Source organism: Ostrinia furnacalis, unplaced genomic scaffold (assembly GCF_004193835.3).
Source record: "Ostrinia furnacalis isolate ACB-3 unplaced genomic scaffold, ASM419383v2 OfSCF7387, whole genome shotgun sequence".
Lineage (NCBI taxonomy): Eukaryota > Metazoa > Arthropoda > Insecta > Lepidoptera > Crambidae > Ostrinia > Ostrinia furnacalis.
The window spans coordinates 439810-457084 of NW_021137626.1; the positions used below are offsets into that span (position 1 = coordinate 439810).

Sequence of the window (17275 nt, forward strand, 5' to 3'; positions counted from 1 at the left end):
AAAAATCTATAAAAAATTTAAAAAAATCTCAAAAATTTTTTGACCTCTTTTTTGTCGATAAAAATAGGTCTAGTTTCATCTATTTTCATATGTACACTTTAACGTGACTCACGCTGTATAAACATTAGACTAATTGTTATTGTGCATATACACATACACACACACAAGTAAAGCTCACTCGCCTTCGTGGGTTGCAAGAACTACATTAACAGAACCAAACTTGACTGTCTCTTACTAATTAGAAGTATTATTTATTACGTGATACAACGTTAAATACTAACGCTGATAAAGTTTCAGTCATAATGCAGGTAAGTAGTAGGTATCTCAAAAATCACTTTTTTAGTAAAAAAATTAAACATGGCTGAAAACAAGTTTCCGAGACCGTCATAAGTCTATAAGTCCGAACTGCATATTGGTCTTTTTAGGCACCAATTTAACAGGAAGAAATGAATGCAAAAAATCATGATTAATAATACTCTGGCACGTTGTAGGTATTAGTTGTATTAGGTGATATTTTTCAATAAAAATAAGTATATGTAGTGACTTGTAAGAACTCTAAGGAAAGTATTTTTTCTTATTCCGTACTTGTTTCAAGCTTTTCAAATCGATAAGCCTTGGAACAAAGTTGAATGAAGAACTAAATAAGTTTCAATATTTCCTCTTAATAAAATATAAATGGGTAAAGTTTAGCAGTGGAAGGGCGGAGATAGAGTACATTGGAAAACAATTATTACATTCTTACTTCTTTAGTATTGCAATTGTTTACTGAAGAATTTATATTATCTTCATATATTTCTTTAGTAGCTTAAAGTTTTTGAAATGAAATTGGTCAAAACAGCGAATGATTCTAAATCAAATAATTCAAGTAACAAGCACTTGGAAGATACATACATTTCTATTAAAAATACATTGTTTGTCCACTTATGTATAATAAATAATTTTTTCACAATCTTTGTCCTTATACAGCTTTTATACGATCAAAGGCACCAAAAATATCGCGAAGCATTCATTTGAAATGTTGACTACCACACAAAAGATACTGCATGTGCCCCACTCAGTAGTGTAATCGTAAATATTCCTATAAATATTGATGGGAGCTATTATGTTCAGGCATACTCCCGAAAAATGTGCACAATTTATGACGTAAAGACATGCGATTAACTTTCCCGCTTAGAGGTTTGTGGTGGGAGTGGGATTACTAATGTTTGTTGTTTTATTGTTATCTACCCACTACCCTTTGAAATGGTTAGGAAGTAGATTTGATATCATCAAAAAATTATGTGTGTCAAAGGGATTCGTTTTGTTCTTCATTCGTGTGGGCTTTTACAGCCTTAGTATTAGATCTTATAAGCTGACTATATATTTGAATATTTGAAAAAGTTTTTGCCAAAGTCAGGATGTTTCTTATTTTCTTAACTGAACTAAAATTTGAATTAATATAATACGTTTTTGTTACCCCTTTGCACGCCTTATGTGGGAATCGATCCTGCAAATTCCTGGTGTAGAGCCTACCTTACTACCCACTCTACTTACCTAATTGAGAGACGTAGGTACCTATGTAAATATCAAGTTTAAATTCAAATGTAAGTAGTAGGTATTCAAGAACCTTTCAAATGACTATTATAAAAGAATCAGACCTATAAAAGCACTGAAAATAAGCACTATCGCGATCTTCCGCGTTCGTTTTATGTAAATCGAGAGAATCTCTGTCGGTCGATTTGTGAGCCTTCGGCTAATCTCGCTCAGTCGACTACAATTTAATCAAAGTAAACAACGATCCGAGTTGTAATTTATCTGGATTATTTCGTGGCCAACGATAGTAATCGACTTTTTCTCTGTCTCCCCAAGCCCCGAGAACTCGTAATGTGTCTCGAATACACAGATATAAAAATGATTATTATCTACATAAATGGCCAGTTATATAAATAACAGCGCTATTCTGGCTGGATACGGAACCGTTCGGTTTATCAATATACGAGTAGTTTGCCCTATTTTTGTTGTTACAATAAAACATTCGCAACAGTTGACCTATTCGTTTGTTACACACATGAAGCCAAGGCAAATGGACAATGAACATAATAAATTGGCGTGCCTAAATAAAAAAAAAGTTTCTTGTTCGGATGAAATTGTTTTGCGCGGAAATGAATAGCGGCGATTTTTGTTTTTCGATTCGTCAAAATAGGTAACAAATCGAATAAACATTCCGGCCAAAGTTTGTATCGAGCGAGCGTAGGCCTAAAATTGAGCTGCGAAAAGGTTTCGTTATAACAATTCGGGTTATTTTTAAAGTCACACAAATCAAATGTGTGAAACATTTAAATGTCAGCACGCAACAATTAGGCGCTAAAAAGTTATTCTTTCTATATTATTATGTTAAACATTTTATTCTAATGAACCCTTTCATTATAACTTTCTGAAGGATGTCTATGACGTATTTGGTGGTTTGCGTTCAGGACCTCAGCATCAGTTGTGGGTTCATATCTCGCTAGTGACCAAAAATCCTTTCATATATTCTAAATTATTTCAATAGCAATTTTAATAGCAATCTAAGTAATAAAAAATTGCCTTATGTGCTTTCATTGAAAAATTTCGGGTGGCGTATTTTAAAAATATTTTCATATTTAGTTAAACGTCCGTAAATCCGGCAAGAGGGTTTTTGTGCTAAGTTCTATGGACATTTTTGGAGGCCAATTAAAAATTCCTTTTGCCGTACATGGGAGGCCTTTGTCACCCTGGAACCCGGATGACTCTTAAATTCTACGCAATGATGAGACAGCGGGGAACTCGGGGAAATTAATTGTGCCCGTATTTTTAACAAAACACGCCTATTTTAGTTTAACAGCGTCGGATATAAAGTTTGTAAAAATGCCGCGCAGATTTCATGTGGAAATATTTTTTTTAAGTTACCATGATCTGTATAATAAACGAGGTTTATAAGTATTTTTGTTTTTGGGAAAATAGAAAAAAAAAATAGTAAAGAATGATACCCAGCCTGATTTTCTATTAAAGTTTGTGATTCAGTCAGCGGTTTGGATATTAGAGGCTTATGACATCTTACTCATACAGCGACGGAAAATGGAAAAGTGACGTAGCCAAACATAACATAAACCAAAATTAAAAGTAAAACCATAAAACATTTAGAAAATAGGTATTTGTGCCAAACGAAATTTATCGCATAAAATATGCGAAAAGACAAAGAATCGCAAATCTACAGTTATCATAAAACTACCTGTTTGGGAGCGACGTCCACTGAACCGTAAAAACGCTTGATTAGATTTCGTCGCGCATCCCGACCGCGCTCGAGTTAAATACGTTTAATATGCCATGATCATAAATTCATATTGCCACCTAACACGTCCACCGCTCTCTGGCTGAATCCGAAAATACGAGCAGTGCTGTTCGGAAATCGATTGTCCAGATAATATCGACGCTGTTTCCAAATCGAGAAATTTCTTAATCAATTTCTGGCCAGCAATATTAGTAGTGCTATAGTTTTGAATTTCATCTTCTTTTATTTCAATTCTAAGTCCTTAATTATATTCCTAGCTTCTACAAATAGGTCATAAAGCTAGCTAGATCCACTTTTCAGATACTTTTATTTTCTATTTTTGTACTAAAGTGGCCCGAGTCACTAAGCTACGACATTCAAGTTTTCTGGGCCTCTATTGTAAAAAGTTAACCAAAGTTACCGTCAATTTTTTTTAAATTCGTTTGCTACCGTTTCAACGAGGGCTATTTCTAAACTGCACCCAACAAATCGACACTATTTTTAAAACATCAATATCACTAGGGATACTGTGTGCAAACTATCGATTATTCGATAACAGATTTTTCAGCAATACGAAGTACAGTGCCGGCCGTCCGCGGATATAAAATGCTTTCCAATGCAGCAATTGAAGTGTGTTACCGTGCGCAAGCATAAATTTTCCGTAGTGCGCTATTTGAATTATTGCATAACTTGTAAACACGTTTAGGACAGCCGTGCTTGGAATGCACATGCCGGAGTTTTTTCCTTTGCTGTCGACAGATTTTAAAATTAAGCGTGTTTTCTTTTGAGTGTGTGTTGTGAGAATTTCAGGTTTCGAATTTTGAAAAGTTTCTATCCGAACTCGTGAATTTAACGTTACGTCGTAAATATAGAGTGATTCATTAATAAGTATTACCAAGTTCTCATTATACCTAAGTGGTTTTACAAGTATTCTTTATTAAAAGATTCCTTCATTGTCAGTCTACTCCAACCCACAACATATTCCTCCATTTTGCGCCAATGACAAGTAACAATGCGGCAAAAGTTTAATAAAAGTAGTCGCCCACATGTTGCAAAAATATAAAAGCTAATCTCAAATTATTAAATCTCGTCCAAAGTAAACAGTCGTTACGTAATACCGTCGTAGTTAGCGGTTAGGGTAACGTCTAAAGTGGCTACTCCGCGCTAAGTGATTTTTATAGCCGTACGATTACGTTCCGACAAGCGAAAACACACATTTGTGCTGCCACTACATAATGTGGACTTGCTTGTTTTTCGCTGGATTACCCGTTTAAACAAACCGAGTGGCCGGAACGCCAAATAAAGGCAAACGCTAACCGCGCTGGCGTTATTCTTCCAAAATTAACTCATAACGCCTAGAGCGCGTTGATTTTTTCTGCCGTAATCTGTTTTAATGGGCGAGAGGGCAGTCGCTTTCGAGTATCGGACGCGGGAATGGGAATCTTTAAATAGTGTACATGCATTTTTGATGTCGTTTTAATGTCACGCCTCGGCCCCGATTGTGGCACAATTAACGTTATAACGAGTTCATTAATGATGTACAGACTGCGGGACGTGCTTTTTATCGAGAGATAAAAATTGTCCAGCGGTATAAAGGACCCACGCAGGCTATTATGCGACTGATTGCTGGTAATGTTTGCTGGATATTATTGCTTGTTTATTTTTAAAGCTGGCCAGCGATAAATGGAATTCTTTGGCTATTCGATTATTAATTTTAAACGTTATTCGTTCCATTGATGCATTCAATTGTTTATTCTAATAGACTACAAAGTCTAGGTAATTCATAAAAGTAAAAGCTCTTTAAAGGCAATTTAAAAGCTTCTATAAATAAGCTTTTGTATGCGTGAGTAAGTAAAACTCATTTGAAAACGTTAATCAAAAACAAAACCCGTAAAAGTGAAGGATTCTAATTACAGCTGCTGTAATTCAGAAAAAAGTAGCAAGGCAGAAATAAATTGGATATTTTTCAAGACAAAAAGCTGGGGGAATTTAATAAAAGGATTAAATATGTTACATATGTATAAGTTTAGAGGCGCGGGCACAAAAACAGGAGGTGGGCTGAATAAATAAGTTGAAGTTCATGGTTCGGGCTCACCTGAAGAGATTGGGCACAGGAATGCTTAATATAGTCCTTTACTTGCACCGGGATACTGAATAACATTGCCTACTTTGCCGAGCCACTGGCACGAATTTGTGACTGGTTTTCTTATTATATTATTATCGTGGAACAGGGTTATATGAATGCAGGATAAAGGATAATACAGCGGATGATAGTAATGTTATTATGTACACATTTTTACATTATTTTCACACTTTATTTTTCATTAGATCTGTATTTTTATAGTATTTGAGGTTCATCGTTCATCATTTTTGACATTTGTCAAAGTTAAAGTAAGATGGTGCAACCCAGCCTAAGTGTCAAGCGCTATACAGGGTGGAAACGATAAGTGATCTCATTCGATTATTTTTAAACTATACAAGATATCAATAAACTAGTTACTGATCCTGAAAGTGCTTCATGAGCTCTATCAAATGGTATTAATAATAGGTTACAGAATTAACTGGATCTATCCGAAAATTCAATGTTTCCAGCTTCCATACATTTGGTAAAATCACGTTATTTTAAAAACTACACATGATATCGTAAAACTGATTACTGATTCTAAAAGTGCTTCACAAGCTCTATCCAATGGTATCAATAATAGGTTACAGAATAAACTGGATCTATCCAAAAATTCAATATTTCCTTCTTCCATACATTTAGTACTACCACAGTCATGACAACTCATCTCTTGACAATATTATAGCAAGTAAAGCCTAAAACCAATGTTTTCCATGAATAATTTTAAATAAGAATACAATTTACGTGTTTATTTAATGAGTTTATTAATAAATAAAAAAATTACACTTCTAATAATGTGTGTCTGGCATACATTTAGTATGGAAGCTGGAAACATTGAATTTTCAGATAGATCCAGTTTATTCTGTAACCTATTATTGGTACTGTTTGAAAGAGCTCATGAAGCACTTTCATGAGCAGTTAAGCAGTTTTTCAATATCTTGTATAGTTTAGAAATAATCGAGTGAGATCACTTAACGTTTTCACCCTGTATAGTACTTACATTACGTACCTACAATCAACAAAAGTGAGTACTACAATATAGTAACTATTTCACCCACTATCTGTCTATCTCAACTACGAGTATAAAAATGTCGAATCTTTAGTTTGACATGCCCTCCTAAGAGTTCCTGGCAATCCTCTTAACAAAAACTGCATGATAATTATCTATGTATAAACAAAATAGTTTTATTCACGAATATTTTCCAACTCAGATGCTCCGGATAATTGAGATACTTTATTATTCAGTTAAAGCAGTCGAAACTTCGGGTTCGTAGCGGGCCGGTGGTTTGACAAAAAATTTAAATATTTTTAAATTTGTCGACGTTAGCGGACCGCATCCGCAATCCGGGTAAATAATACCAAGTATCTCCATGTTTACGTTTGGCTGACAGGCATTCATTCTATGCACGGAAAGTTTCCCAGTCGTGTCAGTCCAAACTTCGACCCTGGACATCAGGAGCCGGGATACAGTTTCACAATGGAATAAAGTAACATCGGATGCTCGTTGGAGTTAATAAATAATACAGAAGTGGAGTGACATCCGCAGAGTGCAGCTCCTAAGTCTGTTTTGACTGCAAATATTCCATGGATGTCTGTCTGCTCAGTTCTGTTTGCTGGATGAGCCTTTGAGTAATCAGCGAATCAATGCTTTATTGTCTTGACGCTACGGATTGCCGTTTCTAAAATTTACTGTAGACCTTCGTTTTGATCGGGGAATTGGAATGGTCAACCTGGGACGTTGTTTACGATTGAGGAACATGTATTAGGGGTCAGAGATAATAGGCAGAGCAGTTGAATTTGCAAGTAGCTATTTAAATTTGAATTGCAATTGAAACTCTTTTTTTATTTTATTTAGTTAAGACATAATATTATGTATATTGATATACTTAAGCAACATAAGTCTGTTAATGCCAAGAAACTAGACTCATTATAAAATCTATTTTTTGGGGCTCATCGATAACTCCGTGACCCCCGCTTTACTCGTAAATAAAACTTTGGATTTAAGCAGTTCAAAAACCAAATCAAATCGAGTATCAGAATGGCGAAAAAACAATTTGCATTTGATTTACACGATTATTCAAATAACTAAGCGGGCTTCAAATTTGAATACCTTAACTACACCAAAATCTGAACATTTCCCCGATTATGCTAAAACCGATACGGGTAATGATGTTCTGAATTGGCTTCATGGAAACGGTAATTAAAAGCTACGAGATCGTTATGTTGATTTAAACTTTAGTTTATTTAATATACTTTAAAATTTTCTTTTAATGTCCAGAGTTACTAACTTATTTGAATGACAAGTTAAATAGAAAAGTCTTAGGCTGGGTTGCACCATCTTACTTTGACTGTTACAAACGTCAAAAATCTGTCAAACTCCACACAAAATACGCCGGTTATCGTTATAGTTACGGGCAAAGTTTGGTGGTGCAACTCAGCCTTACTTTACTTTAAAGTATTGTTAATTGTTTAGAAATATTATTTAAGTAGACAGTGATTGTAGGATACCTCTTTGCCAGCCAGTTATCAAATAATTGTTTAATGTCTTACGACACCAATCTAATATTTTTTTAAATAACCCTAATATTTTTATTTTATTTTTGCAAAATTTCGGCTAGTACCTACTCTGTGCGTTATCTTTCCTAACCTGCAAGTTTCATGACCATGATATTTTGAAGTTAATCTTATTATTTATGTTTAAACTTTCCAAGTGAGATACCGAGCTGATCTTAATTATTGTGGGGCTATTGTATCAGTGTTTAGGGCCAGTACTCAAACAATGTTTGCCTGTTGAGGCCAAAAACACAAGTATTTCTAGTTCAAGTATACTTTTCAGAATTTAGCTTGGCTTCGTCTTATTAGATTAACGCTGTAATAATATTACATATTATGTATATGTATAACTATGCAAGTTACTGGACTCATCCAGATTATTTTGGGGCCATTGTATCAGCGTTGGGGCTAGCTCGGACGATGCGTAATCTTCGCCTCGCGAGACCACTGGCCACATTGTGCTAATGCCGGCTCGGCTTTTGTGCTGCCCCGAATCGCCTGATAAGCTTAAACTTTGCACCTTGCCTAATCTTTCCTGTCAATTGTTAACTGGCTCGAAAAACGGGCTTAGTCCACTAAAGCAGTCTGTAAGTTATTCTAATCGCATTATAAACTACATAGATTAGACTCTAAGTTGACTTGTAAGCAAATAGAAGGTTTTGATACGTATTTTATTGAATAAGGCTTCATGAGACTTATGGAAAATGATATTCAAACTTGTTAGGAAGCTACTTTTATCCACTAAGATAATCTACTCCAGAATCCAACTCGCAAATGATAAATCGCGCACACAGCAACAGTTGTCCCTGAACACAAGTAAATAAACAAAAGCAACACTTAAACAAATGTTAACAAAATTAACAGGGGCATTAAGAAAAGAGAACTATGTCGTTAAGGTCCCTGGCAATTGTACTGAGCGTGTAACACACACTGAAGGAAAAGGGCGATGAATAAAACACACGTTAATAGCCGCGCGTCTAACCACACAAAGCGGCCACATTAACGCCTAACGAATAAGGCTCTCTGATGGATAAGATTACGTCTCCTCCACCGTTTGCGCTTCCACGGTATTTAAGAGAAAGTAATATCTGACAAAGTGGATAAAATATACTTCGGCTGCACTTAGGTGCGGGCCCGAGGCCTCAAAAGAGGGCAGTGTGCCGGTTCCCACGCGGCTGCCTATCTCGTGTTACACTCGAAAAGAATCCCATTTTTTTCTCACAGAATTAAACGAGCGATAAAATTCTTGCGACGTCGCATGAAAATGTGCGTTACCTGCCTTGCATATTTATGCGTGCCCCAGTAATGACGTTTGTCGAGCCTCCCTTGCGGGTTTCATTACTGCTTGCCTCTCCGAGCGTTAAAGCAAACCCTACTTTACAAACAATCTGTGTCAAGTGTTTTCCGATCGTGTCGCATCTTGTTTGCATTTTTCCTAAAAGCTGTATCAATTAAAAGTGTCACGGAACTACGCTATTATTTAGTGACGAATGCAGTTCGTTAAAATTTTTTCTGTAGCGTCATCCCTTTCGAGTTTAATAAGCGGCGTGTATACTGTCTCGCTCGCGCCGTAGTCGCTAAGAATGTGGGCACATAAGTCGTCACTTAACATTAAGTCTGGCGTAAGTGTGCAATATCATTTATCTCAGCGCGGGTAAATATTGTTCTTAATTTAATTCAAGTTAGTGGGAGCGCACGTGGATGACGGCGCGCGGCGGCCGCAGTCGCGCGTTGCACATCGAATATTTCAAGGGGAACGGGCTGGAATATGCTCGCAATAGCTCGCCCTAATCTTGAGCCAACTCGAGTGTTGCACCTGCAGCCAAATTCGTTCCAATTAGGAGGAGTTAGAGAGCGTTGCTGAGTGAACAGCAAATGATGCGGTCCCACTTAACGCCCGGCGACACTTACGTTTCGTCTACACGTAAATAAATTTAGTTACCGCTTGCAGTGAGTGCACGTCATTAAACTTTCTTGTCCTCCTGTGAACCGGGTTGTATTTTATTGGCATTTAAGCAACGTTCTCGCAATCAAAATTGCATGTGCAAATTTAATTACGTGGGTATTGTGTGCGGGGGAGCGGTATTGCTTTGTCGTTTCTATACCGTCGCACTAAAATTTGGAATATGATTTGTAATTCCTTCCACGTGCTTGATATTCTCGCATTGCGAAGTATTAGCTTAAGGTTTGTTTAATTTAATGAATTCAATATCAATATTATTTAGTCAAAGATCTAAGTCCACCAACTTCGATTTGCAAATGATATTGGAATAACAGCAACAATTTTCTATCATAACGAAATAACTTGGATATTACCATTTGCGATATAAGTTTGTAATAGTTTTAGTTTCATAAAAACAAAATCTCACCCATGTGTGTGCCTGCCAACTGGGTATTCTAAATTTATTTGAAGTTTTACCATTGAAATACATTTGGAAATATCTTGCGAAGTATCTTTGAAAAACAAAGTTTTCTTGTTACTGTTTCGGCATAAGTAAAGTCACTCATATCTTACCGGAATATAGGTTACACTGTAGTATACAAAATGTAAACTGCATTAGTAAGGAGAGCATAAACTATCGTGTTCAAGTCAAGGCCGCTTTAAAGACGTATAGCACCGGTATTGACTGTTTGCTTAATATAAAATTTAACGTAATCGACTTTACGTCGATGCCATCGCTTCGAATACATAAAGCGAACATGCTCTTTCCAACCAGTAGTGATATCCCACTAATGTGATTTCGCCTACAATCTTTTCTTGCGATGACACGCTAAAATTCGCGGGTCGGTTGAAAGAAAATGGTTCGTATTTCGTAGGTGGGGTGGTGGAGTTTGGTTTGTGTTGTGGTGTTTGACTTAGGATAATTTGAAATTTAAAAGCGGCGATGTCAATCTTTATCGTAAGGGAAGTTGTAGGATGGGGAGGGCGAACGCGACTAAGGAGGGTGCGCCACTGCGTCGATTGTAATCACGCAAATGGCTCCATATCAAAATGTCACGTTGCTATCGATGTTTTGCTGTCATTTTTGCGCAGGAGTATACTCTTTTCTTCGGTTCAATGCCAAATTTTATTAGGTCCATTCCATTTCATTTTACAAACTTTTGAATATTTGTTACTATGACTGTTTGGCACTGATAGGTGGACCAATCTTTCTACGAGTAAGTAAGTATAGCTCGTTTATACTTTTTGATTACCTTTTGGTTTTATTTAAGCACATTTTAGACATAACGCTAGCTTATTTTAATAATTATTCGCTTTATTTTCCTGCAACCGCGCTGTCAATATACCCCAAACCTGCTTTTCACAACAATTACACTAAAAATACTTTCAACAAATATACCTACTTAATGGTTTTAAATGTTACACATTTATTTGCGTTCCCTGCGGCTTCCTGATAGAATATCTGTTCTGTCACCGAAAAAATTATCCCCTGGGAGAGGGACTTTCCCGAAACAAAAAGGCTACGACACTTGGGAAGTGTAGCTTCCAATCAGTGGAGGTATTATCAGATTAGAGTCAGTAGTTCCATAGATATAGTTAGTATACCTTCACAAATTTATGCCTACAAAGAAATATTTTATGTGTTAGGTACATATTTTTTAACCTATTTGGGTTTCCGAGAGTCGAAGCTATTTTAGTAGGTAAATATTATGCAATAAATATGTAGAATCTGATATACTCCGACCAGTTCAAAATAGGTGTAAATGAAATGTTTATTTTTTTTTACTTTCGCTTCTCTGAAAATGTTTGACCATTTTATTAAACTTCCGAATTTTAATTTTACATCCTTGTATCTGGAATTTATTTTACCTACATCATTGATTTCCTAAAAATAATTTCCATATGCGATATTTTTTATTGAAAGTCCAATAAGATTTACCATTTCATTTGTGCGTCAATAAAATACCTACTTACATTTCACAGTATCCATAAACAAAGATTTAATGAGCTAATGACCAATAAAAACACTAAAACTTGCATGGTATGCTAATCCACCCCTGAACTAGACATTTAAATAAATCCCCCGACTTTAGAAAGACTGTTTGTAAAAGCCATTATCATTAAAACTTCGCGAAACATTCGGCAATAAAAAAAATCACGGAGTCACGTATTTAAACAGAGTTTTGGTGAGTTTCGTTTTATTTTTTCTATCGACACAAGCTGCGTAGGCCACTGAGTGCGATCGCCAGCGTTAAAATAACTCGTTAAAATTTATCTTCGCCCCGCTTAATCGGTTTGGCGCCACCATCTGGGGTTTTATGATTTTTCTGCTTGCTCTGTATATACTTTGGCGGTCATTTTACAGCGATCACAAAATCGCTTGCGTGGAACGATTAAAGCCACACCTTGGCTGGGAAATTAATGGTTAATGTCATTCCGAAAATGATTTAGCTACAGTTTTATATCACTTGTTACCTACCTACAAAAAAAATATGTCATAAACTACGTAAGATGAATTTAGACTGATTGTAAAGTTTTAAAGGTAAAAAGTAAATAAAAGAATACAGAAAAATATATTATTATAAAGTAAATCTTGCTCATAAGTAGGTAACATCATCATCATCATCATCATTTCAGCCATAGGACGTCCACTGCTGAACATAGGCCTCCCCTAAGTAGGTAACAATTAATTCGAAACTCTCAATGTAAGGACTAAAAGTTGAGAGAATAAGCATTGTTGCTTATTTTTAGCATTTATTTACCACAAAAATCAACTTTATATTCATTAACAAAGCGTCTAACAATCATTACTTCAACGGAAAAATGAATTCGCCGTAGAAAATCCAATTTAATCAAATTATGCTGGATTTTCTGCAGCCGCGGTATTCCGTGGCGCACTCTGAAGATAATTAAATAATTAAGAATGTATGAATGACGCTGTAAAGCCGTTTTCCTGATATTGTAATAATGCAGTCCTCTTGGGCGAAATCTTTTAAATTATTCTCTCACGCTTTTGCTTCGTAATTACTCGACGTGGATGCCTACGAGTCGCGCATCTATTGTGTTGTGTTTTATATGAAAAGAACTTTTGGAAAATTTGTTACCAACTTTTTTAAAACCTGAAAAATTTCCCTGGAAAATTACTGGGCGCTGCAGTTTGAGCACAGAGTAATTAATAACGGTGGACTCAGTTTTAAATTACTATGGTAAACCGTTTGGCTTTTATGTTCAGCGGAGTTGATAATTTTTAAATTTACAATTTGTTTCATTTAATATAACAACACACACGGTACTGGTATATACAGCTGTGATCTAGTGGGTTTGAATTACATTAGGTGAACTGGGAGGATTTGAATCAAAAAGTGCAATCTATATTCACATGTCTCTATGTCAGAATGTTATCCATTACGTCATCAATGTTGAGTTGTTGCCTTAATCAACCCTTTCAAACAGCGAATACCACGACGCAAAAAACAAAACACAAACGATCACATTCCGACTGCGGTTGGTGTTCCTGACTCTCTGACATGTCTACAGTTAATAAACTGAATGAAACGTATCCCGTTAACAAAGCGCTTAACCGTCCACGACACGGCTGAAAAAACGAGAATTATACTCTAAAATGCAGAAATCGACAAACGCCCAACGCGAGCGAACGTTTTACCTTTAAAATGTCAAAGGTAGCTTCTTTGGGTTTATATTTTGCGTTTATAGCGGTCAACGGCGCGTCGTGGTACGAACAAAAAGTCCGGCGTTCGCTCGCTGCTGCGAGAAAATCTGAGGGCTTAAACAGTCGCACGTATGAAATAGTGGTGCTCGGTTACATGAAAAAGACGGGAGGCGAAATCGAGTGACGGGACCACGGCGTAGGATTTTCAGTCCGATGGTTTTTTGCAGCTGGGATTTTAGGACTGGACATCGCAGCCGCACGGCGATGCGAATTTATCGTGGCCGCTTCTATGGCGGACGTGCGGTCCATGATTAGTTGGGCAGGATCCGCCTGAGCGATTTTTAGAGCGTGCGATAGATAGCGCGGATGGTGAGCTCCAAGTGAGGGGCTTGGAGCTTGTAAATGTTAGTCTTATCGGTACTCTTTGGCTGGCATGTAAAGCTAACATATTGAAAATTAAAAAACTAAAATGCATAAAAAATACTGCCTTTCTTACTATGGTCTTATACCATAGCTGGCCATTTAAAATGAAAAAGAACAAAAACGCTCGTTTGGAAATATCCTTTTATGAGAAGAAATTGGGGGAAATCCAATTTTTTAATAAATCGAAAATTTAACTAATTTTCAGTCGTGTAAATGTCACAGATCGCAAATTAGGCTCACTTTATCAGGAAAATATTGAATGAAAAAGACAAATTTAAGTAGAACATATTCAGATTCTAAGTGAAAAATCCACACAAAGTCCAGAAAAAATAGTTATGTTAACTCTACGTAGGTGGAGCTACTGCTCCACACAATATTACATACCAAAATACACCTTTATTCGTAAACAAAATATTAAATGCAACACTTCATCTTGTCTAATTACGACTATCTTTCATTTCAGATTGACCCCAAAGTGGCCTTCCCTAGAAGAGCACATCCAAAGGTAAGCATTCATTAAACTTAGACGTAAATTGAATACGAAACCCTCGTAATAACTCATTTTAACATTTAAATCGCCACAAAACGGCGCGGTCTACGGACTTACGACATATTGTGACGCTAAAGCACACCGCTTCAACGCGGTTTGTGTATTTTCAAACATTTACACAAAATATTATTTTAGGATAAACATAACTCTCCGTGGCTATTAAGATGTTGGCCCACGATGCATAAATAAGTGAGGGCTAATAATTTTGTATGCGGGCAGTGATCTGGGGCGGCCGTATCCTAGATCTTATAGTGATTGAATTGTATTACAAGCTATTAAGTCCATTTCCTACCATACGTTTATTTAATAAAGAAATATTGAATGTATCTTGTTACTGTAGAATTGGGATTATGTTTCTTCGGTTATGGCTTCCAACTGAAAGTTTTTTCGGTTGATAAATCATGTCAATGACTCTTGTTCTAGTTTTTGAAGTAAATTGAGAACCTAGATTTTCGAAAAGTTTATTAGAGTCAAATGAATTTCTATTTCTATGGTAAAGTGTGGTAAAAGTAACATAAACGTATTCAGTTCTAGGCAATTTGAAATTTGTGTAAGTACCTACCTATTGCCATCATAGAGGTCTAAAAGATATACCTCACTAGCTGTGCCCGCGACTTCATACGCGTGGACCCCGTTTTACCCCCTTAGGGGTAGAGTTTCATAAATTCCGTCCTTAGCGGATTTCTACCTATACCCTATAAGGGACCTACCTACAAGTTTGTAGGTGTTATAGTTTCTGAAATTTCGTGATATAATCAGTGAGTGGTATTTCGCTTTTATTTATAGAAGACTAGCTTTCCGCCCACGGCTTCGCCGGCGTGGAATTTTTCGGATTGTGATAGGAGGCAAACGAGCAGACGGATCACCTGATGGTAAGTGATTACCGTCGCCCATATCTATGACACTCAGCAATAATGTGACTTTCTATTGGTGAAAGAATTTTTAAAATTGGTTTAGTAAATTCCGAGATTACCCCTTACAATTTAACAAATACTACCTCTTTATAATATAATATTAGTATAGATTTGCGTTAATTATTGTAACCACCAACATTACATAGTTACGCCAACTTAGTTTGGTAGATCATCACCACGTACGGTATTTCATTACGTAGCATAGTTTCAAATTCGTCTCAAAGCGAACACGTCAAAAACCGCAGAAAATGTTCGTAGACAATAATTTTGAATTCGCAACCAAATGTGGGGTTTCACTCGCGAGTGAGTTGGACAATCAGCCCCTGTATTACGACTTCTAGTGGGGGATTGTTCTAGTGTGCTTGCAGACTTAATATTTCATTTTGTATTTTAACTGCAACGTTTTTAAGGTTTATTTAAAGGTTGAACTCGCTTTTAGGCATAAGTAAGTAAGTACCCAGTAGAGTCAATGGATAGATGAATGAAGTATTTTTTCACAGATTAATAGTAGGATAATGTCACAACTGTAAAATATTTTTAGCGATTAAATAAAAAAACTAACGATGGCTTATGTTTGGCTTTGTCTGAGTGACCATTTTTACCTTGTTTCTCCATCAACAAAGTAAGTATCTACTATTTGTTAAGCAAGGAAAACCTGATTGTTATTTGCCATGATTTTGGATATGTTTTAGCTATAATTTTAATCTCAGAAAAACGCTGTTGGTTTTCTTAGAAAATAAATACATATTCCAAATCTAGATTCCTATGATGATTTGTTAACGACAGACTTGTAGGGATTTTCATTCTTAGAAGTTCCTTTTAGCACAAAAGGTAAACAACAACGCAGCCGGTCTAGAATAATATATCGAAGTTGAGACAAATTACACATTTGTTTTAAAATTAAATTCCAATTTGTGTAGCCCGTATTTCTATAACCCTACTTATCATTATCCAGCACTAACAAAGTATTCCATATTTCAATGGCTGGGGAACCCTTCTCACCCTTGACAACTGTATCAAACTCAGCCAGAAATACAGTTGCAGCTAAACTGACAAGGCTTACGTACGTCATTACTATTATTACTCGAAAGTTTGGTATCAGTCTGGCTTGGCAAACTCCCGCTACATTCTCAGTGTTTAGTACAGACGGTACATCAAGCTAACTGGCATCTTATGCAGCTATAATAGATGATATTTTGCATCGAAAATGCTAAGTCTGATGTGCGGTCGACCGTGCAAATTTATATACGGATCCCGTTTTTGAGTGCTTTACCTATTTGAAAACCAGTCCAGAGATAAAAATTTAAAAATGCCTCTGCAAAATGAAATGCTAAGCTGATTTATGCTTAACCAAAACACAACTAGGTCCTTTGAAATTATTAATACTGTTTCAAGGTAACTGAACTTCAGTTTTTCAATTACGCCCAGTCATTACAAACAAAGCTTCGCATTACACGTAACCTAGATTAGCAGAGCAAACTGCAACAAAACAAACGTGGAAACTGAGCTCGTGTTTGTCATATGAAACTCTTTTATCTCAAAAATTGCTTTCAGCTCTGTTGTGGCGCGGTATGTGTAAGTTATCACCAGTCTCAGTGTACCGCATTCAATGTAAATTGGAGACAGCCGACTCGGTCGGGCGACCGCTTCGTGCCGTTTTTACAGTCAAGTAGCTGATACTTGAGGTTTTATTTAACCCGCCACTGGTAGTTAGGAAGCACTCGCTTTTGTATTTGAATCGTTGAATACTAAACAGTATATACAGATTTTATTTGCATTGCAAAGCTCATATTGATGCGAAAAAATTCACGAATTATTACATTTGCGCGTCAC

At 36.3% G+C, this 17275-nt stretch overlaps 1 protein-coding gene across 1 annotated transcript in view; it reads left to right on the forward strand.

Moving 5' to 3' along the window:
• Rbp6 (RNA-binding protein 6) overlaps nt 1-14963 on the forward strand; it is a 291681-nt gene extending 276718 nt beyond the window's left edge. Inside the window, exons 5-6 of the mRNA XM_028320469.1 lie at nt 14442-14483; nt 14952-14963. Coding sequence (XP_028176270.1) covers nt 14442-14483; nt 14952-14963 — 54 coding nt within the window. The remainder of the gene's footprint in view (nt 1-14441; nt 14484-14951) is intronic.
• Nucleotides 14964-17275: the final 2312 nt, after the last annotated feature.